The following is a 16,517-nucleotide window of genomic DNA, read 5'->3' on the forward strand; positions in this document are numbered from 1 at the left end:
CAGAACTTCAATAACTGTTAATAACAATAGGAAAATTGTTGGGGACCTTCCATCTACTTAATACCATTCATAACACCCTAGGGTAGGTACTGTCCCTATCCTCATTCAATAGATAAAAAAACGAGGTATCAAAATTAGCAATTTGCCTAAATTCACAAACTAAAAAATGGTAGAGAGGCAGAAGTCTAACTCCAGGGATGGAGTTTAAGATCTAAGTTCCTAACTTCTGTGCAATTTTGACTCCTTTAGTTTCCTGAATGAGACTGAGTACCCTTCAGTAAATCTATTCTGTACTGTGGAAGGAAATCCGAAGCGTATAGAAAGAATTTTTTCCTACTTTCAGGGTTCTTTGGTGCAAGTTACCATAGTTAATTCTGAGATCAAGCTGCTGACAACTAAAATAAAGAGATGGTCTGTGCTGGGTGAGGAAAATTCTGCTGCTTTACTTTGTGCCTTCATCGCTACAGCAAGGAAGACCGACAGAAACTTATAGTTATATAATCTCTTCTCTCCTCTCTCTGCAGTACTGGGGTGCTCTACCACTGTGCAACATCCCCAGTCCTTTTGATTTTTTTGAGATAGGGTCTTGCTAAATTGCTGAGGCTGGCCTCAAACTTTGGTTCCTCCTGCCTCAACCTCTTGAGTAGCTGGGATTAAAGGAGTATACTGCATCTGGCTTAGTAATAATAGTATAATAGTATAATAATAATAGTATAATATAATATATAATATTATATATATATTATAGCAGAGAGCTGAAGGGAACTGAAAACATTTTAATAAATAAAATCTAAAAAAGTTCATCAATGTTACATTTTTTCAAAAAAGGGTTCAGAACAGAGTAGCTTCCAATTAAAATAATTATTTAGAAGTTAGGGGGTTTTGAGGAAAAAAATATCTAAGCAATCAGTATAACTGCCCCTCAATACACACATTAGCACATCAACAAGGTGAGGAGGCCTGAAGATGTTTCTAGAAGACCTCTCTGATTTACCTTCATACATAACTGGTTTAACTAAAAGACTATTACATGTATTTTCAAATTGCTTTGAGGCTCATCATGGTTAAACAGACCCTCTGTAGACGTACAGTAATGGTAAATGTTTTCAAAACAGGCAGGACAAACATGAGGCACAGGGTCACGGAGTCCTCCTCAGAGCCGAGCTGAGAGCTTCCTTTCATTCTTCCCTTCCTTTTTTGGCAGCAGTGAGGCTCAAGAGAGTTTGTGTTAAAACAAGGAGCAGAAGGTTACCTTATTGTCAAAAAGGTCAGTCCATTTTGTAGTTTCCCAAAATGTCTCTGACAGAGACTCCAAAGCACACTCTCCTTCGTCTTCCTTTACTTCTGCGTCACCAGCCGCTGCCCCATCGTGAGCCTGCGTGTGAAGAAGGTGGTCCGCCAGGGCACATCCTTTCCTACAAAGGGCATCTACCAGGGTGGACTTCTGTTTGTCCATATCACTGAATAGTAATTAAAAAAATATTTCACAGATTAGCAAAATTTGTTATCATGACCATATTACCTAAAATTAAATTGCATGCAGTCTTTTACCTAAGATTTACAATGCAGAAATATTTTAGACTCACATATGTACATATTTGTATTTTACATCAAATACGATTCCTTATATCAACAAACATTAAATGAGCCATTGTCACACACAGAGATTAAGTGAATCAGAAAGTTGTGCTTGGTCAAAACAGAATGCCATCAGCAACAGAGCTGAAAGGGCAATCAGCTCTTAACTGATTCTCAGCTACAGAACCCTAGGCCAATTCTCTGTAGTCTCCAGATTTCTTACAAAAAGCCTTTTTTCTTTTTCTTTTCTTTTTTTTTTTTTTTTTTTTTTTGTGGTGAGAGGCAAGCACTCTACCAACTGAGCTATATCCCGAGTCTTCTAGATTTCTTACAAATAGCCATTATTATATCTTCACTTGTGGATATGGACAGGAAGACAGGTTCTTCTAGGCATGAATTTTTATGTACAAATAGAGCAAACATAATGTTTACTCTGAATATGCCAGTAACCATCCTAGCATTTAACATATTAATTCATTTAACTCAATTCTGTAAGATATTCATTATCCCCATTTTGTGAAGGAGAAAACTGAAACCCTAAGAGATTGGGAATTTACCCACAGACCTGTAGTGAGGAAGTGGCCAATGTGGAATTCAGGCTAGCAGTCTGCCTCTGCAACATGCGCTCAGTCCCTAGAGTGAACTGCTTTGCTCTGGTGCAGGAACAGTATGCACAGGTGCCTGGGACATACTGACACTCAACAACTATCAAGTGAAACAGGTACCACCTTCCTTCAAGGAAAAGCAAATCTCTAGAATGCTTGCTGATTTCTGGCATTCTGTCTGACTCATGTCAGATACAAATGAAGACCATGAGGATTGAGAGTGCTGAGCAAATGACCAGGAGGCATGAAGCTGTGGATGCCCTAGGAGTAAGACTGCTCTGAAGGAGCCAGGGTGAAGCGTGTGACCGTGGAAACACCGGGACTAATCAATAAGAATTAGTAGGAAAGGCAATTCCCAGCCCAACAGCTCGGGGGCTCCGGGGCTCATCCATTAACCTTGCACACTGAGTCCTGTTAATTCAAGAGGCAACATGGTAGGGCGTGGGAAGACTAAGTACCATGAAAACGTTGCTACTAAAACATTGCCCGAGACAGGTGCATTCTGGGGTCCAAAGTCCATCTGGTTCTGTGAGGTCTTGCCTAAGAAGCCATTACAATTTTAACACAGTTGCAAAGTAGATAAAATTTGTCTATAAGCTTTAAAGAACCACATTCACTCACTTTTTGTGGAAACATGTCTGAGAGCTGCTTGGTCACTCTGGACTTAAGAACAACAGGATTTATGAGTTGACTTTGGTGGCATCTACACGGCTTCTCATTTACTGAGTGACCCTCTTTCTCCCACCTTTCAGATACCCTCTCTGCAGTCTTTCATTTATGTTTTATGACAACCTGGGAGTCAGGCACAACTATTAGTTCCCTTTGTGAGAAGAAGGGGCACTGAGGAACAGAGCTGGATGGCATGACGGGATTCGTCACTCTCACCGTGACTGGCCCCTCCTGACTGCTCAGAAAAGGGCTGGAAGGATGCAGAAGGCAAGCTGGGGGCAATCTGGGTGCTCTGAACTTGCCAAACCTGGAATAAATCACCTGCAAGGTGCCTTTCTATTTCAGCATCCTCTGACTCAGTCGTCTAATTTCCACACATCTGGAATATTCTATTCCTATACTCTTGTCCCTTAGTAACAAATTGCTCAGACAGAATGCACCTATTAACTCCTGGGGCTTTCCCCACTCAGGAAAGGCAGCTTTCTCTTCTGTAGGCTTCTGTATCTTAAAATGCTGATTATATTTCATCTTTACATTCTATCTGGAAGTTTCATCTGCTGTATTAGATTATAAGTTTTCTTAAAGTAATGTACCTTGTTCATTTTTTTAAGTTCTCCCCAGTGAAGTCTTACATACAGTATTTGCTCAATAAACATCTTTTGAATCAGATCTAGTTAAGTATCCATGAACTGATCTCACTACATTTTGGAAGCAACTTAAGTAAATCCTAAATTTAACTTTAATGATTAAGTAAGTGGTTTAAATGTAACTAAAAGTTGGTATCAGATGACATACAAAAAGCCAGTATCATTTTGAGGATTGTAAAATGGCCATTGTATTATTTTTCATGAGTGACTGAAGTGAAAACAATTTTGCATGAAAATGAGAAATCAATGATTAATAAGTCTGCTGCTACCTGCTAACAGGTAATACCCCAAAGGAAAAAATAACCATTTCCTGATAGCATCTCCTCGAAAGCAACTTATCTTAAACACTGCCCCTTCAAGTTTTCAAATAAAAGTATTCTACTCTAAGTCAACCTGTTCAGAGTCCAAAGAGAGGTCCCAGGAAATGGACAAACTGATCCAATGTTGTCAGAATCTTAAAGCCAGCTTAATTCAGCATTTTAGTGCATTTTGGCTGTCAAAGTTTATTTCAAAGCCCTGACAGGTATGCTGTTTAACAGCAAGCACTCTGTGATTATCACTATATCCGTCAACAGTTGTCAAGAGTTCAGGGTTCAGTACTCTCCAAAGGGCAGAAGCTGAAGAAAACACTTGAGATGAAAACAGTGGGGAAGAATACATTTCTGGCTCACTGTAACCTGGAACTGAGTTTCCTCCATGGATAAAATTTAAAAAACACAGGCAAAATATCAGGAGAGAAAAATGGACCTTAATATTTACTGAAATATCAATATGAGCCAGAGGTGTTGTTTCACATACACTTGAATGTGGGGAAATCATATTATTTTCACAAAGTAACTGATGCTAGATAGCAGGCGTAGGAGACAGCTGACATCAGGGGCCATGATGAGGTTGATCGGGGAAGGTGCAGAATGGGCCTTGACCCCTGGGGTTCTGGAAAGGCAGGTGTAACGTGATCAAGGCAGACTCCTGCAGTGGGGTGGAACACTGACTGGTGTGAAGCAAGGAGAACTGCAGTGTAGGCCGGTCGTGCACAGCCAGGAGCCATGCGGGCACAGGAGCCAGTGCTGAGGCCAGGCTAGGTCCTGCCGTGCCTGAGTGCAGCTTGCAGGGAAGGGAGGACAAGGTGCAGTGCCGGGCTGGAAGATCAGCCCTGGGGAAGGGAGTCTCATCCTGGAGGCAGAAAGGAAGGTGGCGAGAGTAGGTGCAGCAGGGAGTGAAAAAGGAGCCACGTGCGCTCCACAAGACAGGGCAGGTACATATGGAGAAATGAAAGGCACGACGGGTCACAAACTCTGGCTTTCCCATTTCCAGAATGGCTCCTTGGCCAGGTCCTCTTAACCTCCCCGAGCACCACTTTCTCCCCTATGAGACTGGGATGAAAATGTCCTACTTCACAGGTTGTTTGGAAGACTCACTACAAATGAGGTAATACATTTCAAAGCCCCAAAGAGTGCAGTACACGTTGGCACTTGAAAAACAGTTACTTATTGTAATAATTAATAATATTGACAAAAGGGCAAGTTTATAAAAATTTCTTATTTGGAAAATATGAGAGGGCAGTAACAATGGCCAAATGGCCAGTGTTTTTTAATAAATTTTATTCCACTTGAAAATTACTGCTTATGAGATATTCATAAGATCTTATAATGTCAATATGAACAAGGTGGCAAGAATTCAAGCAATTTCCAATTCCAAATACTTTAGAAAAAAGTACTGAATAAAGCAAATTGAATTTTTAAGGAAAATCATTTAAGGTAGCTGAAGCAATTTAGGTTATTACTTACAATAACTAAAGGAATGAGGATATTTTTACCCTTGCAAGTTAATGACACCCAATGTTGAAAATAAATCAGTGAGAGGAAAACCGGATGCAGGTGAACTACAATGTGATAGTGAGAATTCACAGAAGGGTGGGCCAGGCATGGTGGTACATTCCTATAATCCCAGTGACTCAGGAGGCTGAGGCCAGAGGATTACAAGTTGCAGGCCAGCGCCAGCAACCGAGAAAGACCCTGTCTCAGAAAAGGGACAAGGATGAAGGTCAGTGGTAGAGCACTTGCAAAGTTCTGGGCTCAATCCTTAGCACCACCAAAAAAAAAAAAAAAAAAAAAAAAAAAAAAAAGAAGAAGAAGAAGAAAGTTCACAGAAGGGTATAAGAGACCAAACACGGAACACAGCCTGGTTCAGACCACTGGACCATCACACCTCTCACATACACACCTGGGTGGAAAGAACCACACCAACCACCAGTAAACCCAGTTAAGCTCCAATATCTGCATACAGCCTTAGGTCTTACAAAGACTAAACTATAAACTCCCCCCCTTACCATTCTCCCAGGTAAAGAGAGCTACAGAAAACTAAGGTTGCTAAATAACAGGTTTAACCTAATTTTTAAGATAATTTGTTCTATGAGGCATTACAAACTACAATTTACATTTTTCCTTACTTTTTTTTTTTTTTTTGGTGGTGCTGGGGATTGAACCCAGGCCTTGTGACTGTGAGGCAAGCACTCTAGTAACTGAGCTATGTCCCCAGACCCCTAAAATTTACACTTTTCATGCTAAGGGTCAATAAATCATTTAAAAATTAATTTCTAGGTGCCATGCTTTGGCCCTCTCAATTTGTTCAGGTCACATAAACCCCCAAGGGGAGAGACTACTTGGTCACAGCTACTCAAACCACTCCACCCTGACACACTTAATGGTACAGAAAGCAAAATGCTTTTCTGGCTGAGTCTTAAAAGGACTGAAGAAAATTATTACAACATTTCTAAGGAGGGAGTACCCAAATATTGATAATCTTGATTATAGGCAAAACCAGACATCAGAAAATAATATCCTCAATAACATTAGTCCCTAATTTTTATACAAATAACTAAGAAATGAGATGCAAGAAAGATTATTTACTGGTTAGGTACTTTTTTATAGTAGCTGCATCAGGCCTGGGGTCAGTCTTCATTGCAATATAAACTGCTAGTGCCGTCTGATCTATATGAGAAATTACAGCATTTGCAGCTTCAACAATTTCATTAAGTCTCTTCATTCGTTCCTGGGGAGAAAAAAAAGAAATTGAAAACTGGGTATATTGCTCAGTACAATAAAGCATTTGATTTTTGTTGTCTCGACCATGAGAGCCGTGTCTGCAGTGAGATCATCTATATCTACATGCAGCCCAGAGGCTCTGTCCTATTTCCTGATGAAGACTCTGGTAGTTGCCAACATCTCTGGAAAACTTGAGTGCAGACATAAATATACCTAACTTACACTTCCTGCTATAGATCAACAGTGAGAGTAAACCATACATGAAGTTTGTAAAAAAAATTTTTTTTTGGTTTGTCTTTTTACAAAGGACACCTATTTTCTGCATGTCATAAGATTTCAGAGATGTGATTGGCTATGTTGTTCCACACATGAAAACAGAAGTAAAAAAAAATAAAGAAGAAAAGCACTATCTGATGAAATAAACTGTTTTCTAATCAATCATAAAATAGATGAGAGTAACAAGATTATTATAATCATAGCGTCCAACTGTGATTCACCAGAGTGCTCAGCAGTTGGCTTTTCTCCTATTCAAGTCTTTTAAGAGCTCTCTTTTAAACACACTCTAGGTGACCTGCCACCTTTCCTGATTTCTAACTGATTATGACCAGCAATTCCCTCCTGCCATGGTCCACCTTACAACTGTCTGGAACTGTGGCTAATCCTTATGAATGAGAATCACTAATGAAGTTAACACGAAGCAGGAACTTTTGCACCACACGTGTTCACATTTCTACCTGGCCAGGAACTTGCCCTTTGGGTTACGGTCACAAGTCAACCACAGGCTATCTTCTCTACTACCCCTTCTCACTAACCACAAGACTACTAGGTCACACCACATACACACCACATGCTACCCAGCACTGCTGCCAGTCAACTCCGAGCAGTGGCTGGTTCCTATAATCACACTGATGAAAACAGTAACGGGACACTTGATTTGAGTCAATATGTGTTAGTTGGCAAGAACAGACTACAAAGATAAGGATTAACCTCTATTTGAAGTACAAAACTTATCTAATATTACAGACAAAATAAGATTTATTAAAAAAAGAAAATGCCCAACCTTTTCAGCATCCAATTGATGAAGCCGTGCAACATACAGGGGAAGGTAAGTAGGATAGGTTTCTTTCAATTCATTATAAATGTCACTAGAATCCAGCCTATGGAGGTAAGAGAGAGAAACATTCACTATTTACTTCTAAAAAGAACATTTATCTTCTGTATTTTTTTTGGGGGGGTAGCAGGGATTCAACTCAGGGGCACTTGACCACTGACCCACATCCCCAGCCCTATTTTGTATTTTATTTAGAGACAGGGTCTCAATGAGTTGCTTAGTGCCTTGCCATTGCAGAGGCTGGCTATGAACTTGCAATCCTCCTGCCTCAGCCTCCCAAGCCACTGGGATTATAGGTGTGCAGCACCATGCCTGGTTTATCATCTCTATTGTTTAACATTGTTTGAAAGTTCCAGTCAAAAAAGACATCAATTTGAAATACAGATGTCATTGACAAAGATGGTCACTATTTGCAGGTACAAATGCTTACCTAGAATACCAAGAACAGTAAACTGAAAGTTATTTCATATAAGAGTTCTTTTAGATGTTCAGATGAAAATAAACACCAACAGCTTTCTTACATACCAGCTATAAACAGATTTGTTAAAAATGAGGAAAACCACATGGCTATTAAAAAGGAGAAAACAGCACATTCACAAAATAGCAAGAAAGATTAAAGGTCTAGAAATGCCTAAGATCTATCTGAAGAAAATTCTAGACTTTTCCAAAAATTCTAAAGTATCAAATAAAGAGACATAAAGCAATGTTTTCCTGTGGTTTTGATGCACCTTTCCCTGAGGACTAAGGATAAGGACGGTGACCATCTTTTCATGTGCTTATTGGCTTTTTATAATCTTCATTTTAGAAATGTCTGTTGAGACTCTTTGACTATTTATAAAACTGGGCCATCTTGGAGAGGATTATGCTCAGTGGCAGAGCACTTGCCTCACACATGTGAGGCACTGGGTTCAATCCTTAGCACTACATAAACTAATAAAAGTATTGTGTCCATCTAGAACTGAAAAAAAAAAAAAAAAAAAAAAAAAAAAAAAAACCCAAACTGGGCCATCCAACTCAGGATTACCGACTTGTAATTTTTTATATATTCTGATACAAGCTCCTCAGAGATTAAAAAAAATATATATATATATATGTATGTGTATATATATATATACATTTTAACTCGCTCTTCTCACTGTCCTGATGCTATGCCTTCAGACAAAAATGTTTTTAATTTTGAATCGTGTAATCCATGATGTTTCTAAGATTTACCATGATGTCTTCATTCAGAAACTTAAGTTCTTTGTCACATTTTTAAGTAAATTTGTGTAGAAGATGTAAGGCAAAAGGTCCACCTTAATTCTTTGTCTGCAGAGCTATCTAACTAACCCTGTACCTTTGTTAAAACATCAGTTTTTCCTCACTGAACGGTTTTGACATTGGTACCTTGTCAAAATACAAGTGGCAGGAAAAGGACATATTTTTCTGCATGACAATCCTACTTTTGGAGCTGGGCACTCTTGGTGGACGGAGGGAGGGAGCCTGGGGTGTCCTTGGCTTCCTGGCCAGATGTGGTATCACAGCGCCCTGAGCACTGGGGTCCAGTGTTCTCATCACACTTCCCAACTAGGATGAGGTAACAAGAGAGCCCAACTGTGAACACCAGAATGCTCAGCAGCTGGCTCTTCTCTTATTCAAGTCTTTCAAAAGCAGAAGGGAATCCCCACTTCCAGAATGCATTCTGCTAGAACCGAGCCTCAGCAACAGGTGGCTGGAAAGACATGAGAAATGATGTCCTGGTTCCTCCTGAAAACAAAGTGCTCCCTCTCATGGGAGCTGGGTGAGAGAGAGCCTGTGGCCACACTGGCACCAGTTTGAAGTTAAATTTCTGTTTCACTGAATTGAGAGTGAAGAGTGAGCAGTGGTCTTTGCTGGAACACCACAGACTTTCACTTTTCTTACCATTTTTGAAGATATTTCTGAGCATGTTTCTTCACTTGCTGTGCACCCTTAGGATAATTTTTAGAGTGTTGTTCTTTAAAAAAAATAATTTTTCACTAGTTTTACTGGGGAGCAGAATTATTGGGGTTCTCAGGCTATCATCACTATACAAGTCAATCTCTGCAATTTCACTTTTGATAAATTTACGTTGTATTGTTAAGTACTCATCCTCCAATAAGTCAGAGTAAGACTGACTCCTGGTTGAGATACAATCTAGCTTTAAATGGGAAGGTATATTTGCATGTGGACCCACACATAACGGTTCAATCCTTGGGAATTATTTTTACATTATAAAGACTTCTGTTCCCTCCAAGACTTCATAACTGCAATCATGCATATATAGTCAGCTAAAGGGACTCCCACAGAAAACCAGTGATGAGAGAAACACTGCATACAAGTGGAAAAAGAAACTCATTCAACTACATAGAATAAAATATTGTAGAAAAAGTAAGCCTAGGGGCTGGGGTTGTGGCTCAGTGGTAGAGCGCTCGCCTAGCACATGCGAGGCCGGGTTTGATTCTCAGCACCACATAAAAATAAAAATAAAATAAAGGCACTGTGTCCAACTACAACTAAAAAAAGAAAGAAAGAAAGAAAAAGTAAGCCTAAACTCAAAGTTGTTGTAAAATCTGTGACAAATACAGAAAAATATTAATATCTTTTATATTAAATTTAAACTGACAAGAAAAATCTAATGTTCCAATAAAAGACTGGGCAAAGAACATATTTATAATTGACAGAAGCTATACAAATAACAAATAACTTGCAAAAAGCTCAATTTTAGTGACTAAAGAAGTGTAATTACATAATTTAAGACAGCAATAATGGCCTCTTTTTGGCATCCTGTAGTGTATATACACACACACACACACACACACACACACACACACACACATGAAATAGAAATTATATTTGCACTAGAAGGCAATTTAGCAGAGCAGATCAAGATGACTTAAAAATTAATGTCTGACTAAAAAACTACACTATGCTACCTGATGGAAGTTAAAGAAATCTTTATAAAAATGGTCACACAGCATAGTGAAGAGTTTTAAATACATATATGCTAAATGTTTAAATAGATTACACTGTATCCATAGGACCATCAACTATACAGTAATTAAAAATGGTTCTTTAATGGGCTACTAAATCACATAGGAAATGCTCATAACCCCCCACCCCCAATAACTGGAAAGCTAGGACACATTATCATTCACACTGCTAAATGTAAAAATATAGAGAAAAATAATAAAAGGACAATGATTATCTTTGTATGGTTGGAAAAAGTTTTCTTTCTTTTCCTTTGTATACCTATCTACCAATAAAATTATCTTCAAGAGCAAATTAAAGTGATTGAAATATTAATTTTTTTGTCACAAAAGATTATTATAAAAATGAATATATGTATGTGTATATATATATGAAACATTTAGAAGAAATTGTAATCCTACTATCCATTATTAGCAGTTTTGGATAGAATGTGGATATCTACACAATATTGTAGTTGGGAAAGCAAAACTAAATATCTGGAGGAATAAAACCCACTCAAAAACTTACTTTGTCATCCACTGAATTTTTAGATCCCGTAATGCTTCAGTAAACTCTTCTTTTAAATCTTTCTCTTTTTCTGAATCTTTTTCTTTGTCTTTGCTGCCATTCTTAGTCTTTGTTGGTGGGGGTATTAGGTAGTAATGAACAGGAATTACATCCTATGAATGTAGAGAGAGAATTTTAGATTAATATGCTTAATTTTTTGTACCATAAAATCATCTTCAATAACTGAATATCATGTAATATATATATCATGTTGTGTCTGAATTGTACTACCTTATATTCCAGATTCTAAGGGTCATAATACATCAAAAGTGTCCACCTGTAATCACAATACCCCCCAACTTTAAAGTACTAATACTTTTAATAGTACCTTTAAAAATAAAGGAGATAAGAACAAACTTTTCTCCAGTTGAGTGTATTTGGTATTCTTAGCTTTATAACTCATATCTGACAGATTAATGAGTCTGTTTACCTTTCACATTTTAAATTTAAGCAGGAGAGGGAATAAGTTAAAGATATAAAGAGATAAGATCCTCATTTTCTAAGTAAATCTACTCCTTTGTTTAACCAATAGGACTTGGTGAGCTCCTTCCATGTGTCAGACAATGCTCTAACAGGTGAAAAAAAGTGCAGACAAGGACCTTTCCTGTCCTTACAGACACACATTCTAACTGGCGAAGTGAGAAATACACGTACAAGAAAGTAAGTGATTTCTGATAGTTTGAAGTCACTAACAATAAAAGAACTCAGAGTGATGGTTAGGTAAGGTGAGGGAACCAGTGTAGACAGAATGGCAATGGAAACCTAAATGGATCTAAAATGAGCACATGAATGAGTATAAATAAACCTAAATAATCTAACTGAAGAGAGAATGAGACATACCCAGTTCAGTAATTAGGTTTTGAAGGCAGAAGGTTTAGCAGCAGACACAGTAAACAGGATTTGATGAAATATAGTTAAACAAATAGATGTTAAGTACTTAGCAGAGCCTAGCGCAACAGTTTTATGCAAAATAGTTGATTTAAGACACAACTAAAGAATTCTGCTTTTAAATGACTTGATCCTATGTGGATTAAATTTTTTCGTTTGTTTTTTAAATACCTCCCTATAATATTTGGAGAATGGATCACAGAAGGCAAAAGAAGAGGCAGGGAAACAAACCTAGGAATTGTGACATGGCGTTAGAAAGAAGGACAGGCTGTGGAAATAGAAGAAAATGAACAGAAAAATTGTTTGAAGGAATCACCAACAGTGCTTGCTGACATTGCTGAAAACTACTGGGATGAGTAAGACCACCAGGACAGGAGATGGGGAAAGAGAAGCCCTGGGCTTGTCCCAAAGCATTCTACTATCTAGAGGCACTGTGATTGAGAAAGCAAGCAAAAGCAATCTGGGGTCGGGGACACCTTGAGGAAAAACCACCATGAAGACAGGAGCAACCAAGTGATGGCAGAGCTGGGGTGGTGCTCGACAGGGAAGAAGGTGAGCTGACACCTGGCAGAAAGGAGCCTGTGGCCACCTTGGGAAGAGCAGTGCAGTGGGATAAAGGCCAAGGAAGGAAGAGAATAGGGAGGGAGCAAGTCTATACATGTTCTGAGAACTTTTACTCTGTAGAGAACATAGAAATGGAGTATAAAAACATTTGTTTCATAGCAGGAAGGCTTTTCTTATGAAAAGTAATGCACTGTGTGGCAAATGAAATCACATATTACCACACTAGGTTTGTTTTGGTTATCTTTAAATCATTATTTATAAAGTTAGTTTCTCAAATGCTATCTTCATGTTCATATTAAAAATAATGTTAAATTAAAGCATATGTTCCATTTAGTTAAGTTTCTAAAAGCAGAACAAATTATGTTATCAAAAAGACTTTTACTGCCATCATTATAGTATTTAAGAAAAAAAAAATTCACATACATTGAGACAAAGATAGCAGTACAAGGCCCTATTCCTCCAAACAGAGTTTTTCAGTGTATATATACTATATAAATATGTTCACTTTAACAAAGTTCTCAGTGGAATTCAATTTTGGGTATAAAATGCTATCACAGTAAATCTGAAGAATACTGCTGTAATTTTAATAGTGTTTCAACACAAAACAATAACTATTATCTCATAATTCATTTATAGCACAGAAAACCACTTTGACATGAGATTCTGAACGAACACATCTGCAGCCATTTGGGACCCCTCTGCTTCTGAGGCCAGGGATAGGGCCTGAATAAGGACTTTATCTGAAGTGTGAAACCGGAAAAAACAAACAAACAAACAAACAAACAAGCTATTGCTTAGCTTTTTTAGGACCTTGCCATAGTTCTTGAGGTTGACTCTCCTGAGTGGGTGTGGCCTTGGGCAAAGCCTAGGTAAAGTGTTTGCTAATAGTCTACCACCAAGGACCTACTGAAACACTGCCTTGGCACTGTCTGCTGCACAGACACCAGGCATCCAGGAATTAAAGACAGAAGAGGTTTCCAGTCTTCATTTTCTGTTAAGGCAGTTCGCTTTATCGTCAGTATGTTAGAGTGAGAATGCTGCTTGCCAGGCAACCCCCATTCATTCTAACAGTTTCCCAGACTAGGAAGAACTGTGACATCTCTGGATAGGAAAACCATGTAGTATTTACTGTAAGGCAATTTCTCCTCTGGAACTCAGAGGTAAGGCATTTTCTATTATTGTGTTAATACTGAAGAAAGAAAACAGAACTAATTAAAAATGAGAAATCCACTAAAATAATTTATAATAAAAAATTAACAAAGACCTATAAAAAGCAGAAAGAAATCCCATAATAGAAAGCTTAATCTATTAGGAAAAATATAAAAGAAAAGTTTATGATGAATTATCTTAAGCAAAAAGCAAGCCTTTATAATCAGTACCATTATAAATGCTAGTAGAATTCTATAAAATACTTCAGAACAAGAATTTATTATCAAAATTATAAGTCTGATAGTTTTAATTCATTTATTATCAAAAGAAAAATGAGGCTGCCTTTCATTTGTGATATCAAAATCATTTTATTCTTTTTTTATAATAAGTATCTTTTCAACCTGCTTCTCAAGGCTCAATGTAAAGTCAATTTAATAGAAATAGTTTTGTACCTTAAATCTTGATTTGGGTTTAAAAAGACAGCCAAGAAGCATCATCAGAGCAGAAAAGCTCTGAAGAGTATTCCATAGTAGACATTTAATGGTAAATAATAATTTTTTTATTCCACTTATGCACAAAGGATTTCAGTAGTGTTCAAACTGACACAAAGTCAAACTCACCTGTCAAACTACTCTTTTAGCAGCATAACATTGCCATTTATATTCTGATTCAAAAATGCAAATTCTCTAGTTCTTAAATTATTATTAACTGTAAATTCAAAAATTCAAAGCTTCATACAAACTAAAATAACTAAAGATTAATGCTATATATGATCTTTTAAAAGTAACTAAATTCTTTCACATTGTATATCCATACACAATTTTCTTTGTAATGTGCCTACACTACTTATTTTAAAGTTAGAGCCTACACTTGCACTGAAGACAGGAAGGAACAGGCAGAAGTCACTATAGTGCCCAAGTTCCTCATACAAAGCCTTACTAGCCATCTAGCCATGACAATCTGATTCATTCAACTCTTTCCTACCTTGCACATCTTAACACAAACAAATCCCACCAGAATGCCTCCAAAGTCAACCAAAATATATAAGAGGAAAGAAAGAAAAAACAAACAAACAAACAAAAACCTAATTGGGCATGACCTTGATGATATGCATCTCCTATCTTCAATGACTCCTAGAATACTTTCTCCCCATTCTTGAAAGCAATGACTTTCAAACTATCTTCATGACAAACCAAAGATGCAAACATCAATATATATAATGAAATACAGTTTTTACATGCTGCCTTCATTTCTTCAAATAAATTTACCTGACCCCCAAATGGGTCAAAATGTCCACTTCAGACATATTGGTCTTTATTCTTCTATCTGGGAAGATAATTTCTGGGGTGTACTGTGTTTGAACAAAGCATTTATTGTTGTACAACAGTATGAACATTTTAATAAAGGAATTTTACCTATTATAAAATGGTGATCCCCAGTTCCATAGCACTAGAAATTAAGAAACATAGTTATCTTTTGTCTATGTCTTAAAACACTACTGACTCTCCACTGCAGTTACTTCCTGCTGAAGCAAAAGCTAAACGGTGCCAGTGGAGCTTCACTAAATGTGAATCCCTTTAAATTTTCTTTGTTGAGTTACATTTGGCTCTAGCTGTTAACAGGATCCCTTATGTGCTATGGGGAAGTCAAGCAGACCACTGGAAGGCAAAATCTGTTCATATTTAGTATACGCTTTAATTTTTTTGTCAGCAGTTCTTATTTCTGGTCCTGTGATCTCCATTGATGTCTTTTGTCTCCATCCTTCCAGAACAGGATAGATTCAAGAGCCGGGAATAAACTTCACTTCAGAAAGCTGGAATATTTTATTAATCATATCAATCCAGTTTAAAAGTGATTTTCATTTTGTATATAAGTGCTTTGGCCTCTATGGCTAAATTTTTAGGATGATCTCTTTATAAGATTTTAGATAAACAAAATTCCAAATTTTATTACTTCATATCATATCTGTGGCAATAAATGAATAACATTAAAATGTTTTGATACACAGGAACAATAGGAGTCTTCCAGCAATTTACAATTGGAAAAAGCCTTTAGAAAAGCAGTATGTCAACACTGCTTGTAGGTACAGTGAAGAGCGCTGTACTGCAGAATGTAAAGAAAGGAAACTAAGGGTGAGATTTAAAATAAAAAGATTTATAATAGTGACAGAAAGTTTAACTAATATGTAAATAAGGTTTTAAGACATTGTTTTTAAGAACTGACAATCAGTACCTTTTTAAATTTTCCTTGTCGTTTGGCTGCAGACTGCCCCTGGGAGTTAGAACGACATTCTGTAAGAAAACATGCACAATCTACACAGGATGGAGACACCACCTCTGTCTAATTTTCTTCTGACTTGCATTCCACCTGCATGTGTCTGTGATCCAAATGGCATGCTTTTATACAAAGCAACATTGCCACTTCAAATATAAGTATGCTACTCTAAGAACAAATGTTTTTCAGCTTTTTATCTAAAGTATTTAGTGACCAAAGTTCATTGCTTAAGATTAAACACAAATTCAGCTGACAGTCTGCAGGGCCTGATTCTAAAGGGTGTCATCACAATAATGCAAGCCTATGCATTCTAATAAAAAGCATCATTCAGGGTTATCATGAAAGTCAAACAGAAGTAAAACAAACAGTTACTTCCCATCTGCCAAAAACATCAGGAAAGCAAAACTACTGAAGAAAGATTCAATAAATAATGCAATGGAAATTATAATGCACT

General features: G+C 37.4%; 1 protein-coding gene across 3 annotated transcripts in view; it reads right to left on the reverse strand.

The window, feature by feature from the left end:
* The window catches only part of TPP2 (tripeptidyl peptidase 2), a 68,230-nt gene that overhangs the window by 2,925 nt on the left and 48,788 nt on the right, over positions 1-16,517 (reverse strand). The window contains exons 24-28 of one of the 3 annotated variants that reach the window (XM_081291376.1): positions 16,022-16,060; positions 11,150-11,301; positions 7,604-7,700; positions 6,420-6,550; positions 1,253-1,460 (exon numbers count right to left, since the gene is read on the reverse strand). In XM_081291376.1, coding sequence (XP_081147502.1) covers positions 1,253-1,460; positions 6,420-6,550; positions 7,604-7,700; positions 11,150-11,301; positions 16,022-16,060 — 627 coding nt within the window. Of the gene's footprint in view, positions 1-1,252; positions 1,461-6,408; positions 6,551-7,603; positions 7,701-11,149; positions 11,302-16,021; positions 16,061-16,517 lie in introns of those variants that run through there. The other 2 variants (XM_081291378.1, XM_081291377.1) reach the window with 2 other exon arrangements.

The sequence above is a fragment of the Spermophilus citellus genome (assembly GCF_964194105.1).
Source record: "Spermophilus citellus genome assembly, chromosome: 1".
Classification (NCBI taxonomy): Eukaryota; Metazoa; Chordata; class Mammalia; order Rodentia; family Sciuridae; genus Spermophilus; species Spermophilus citellus.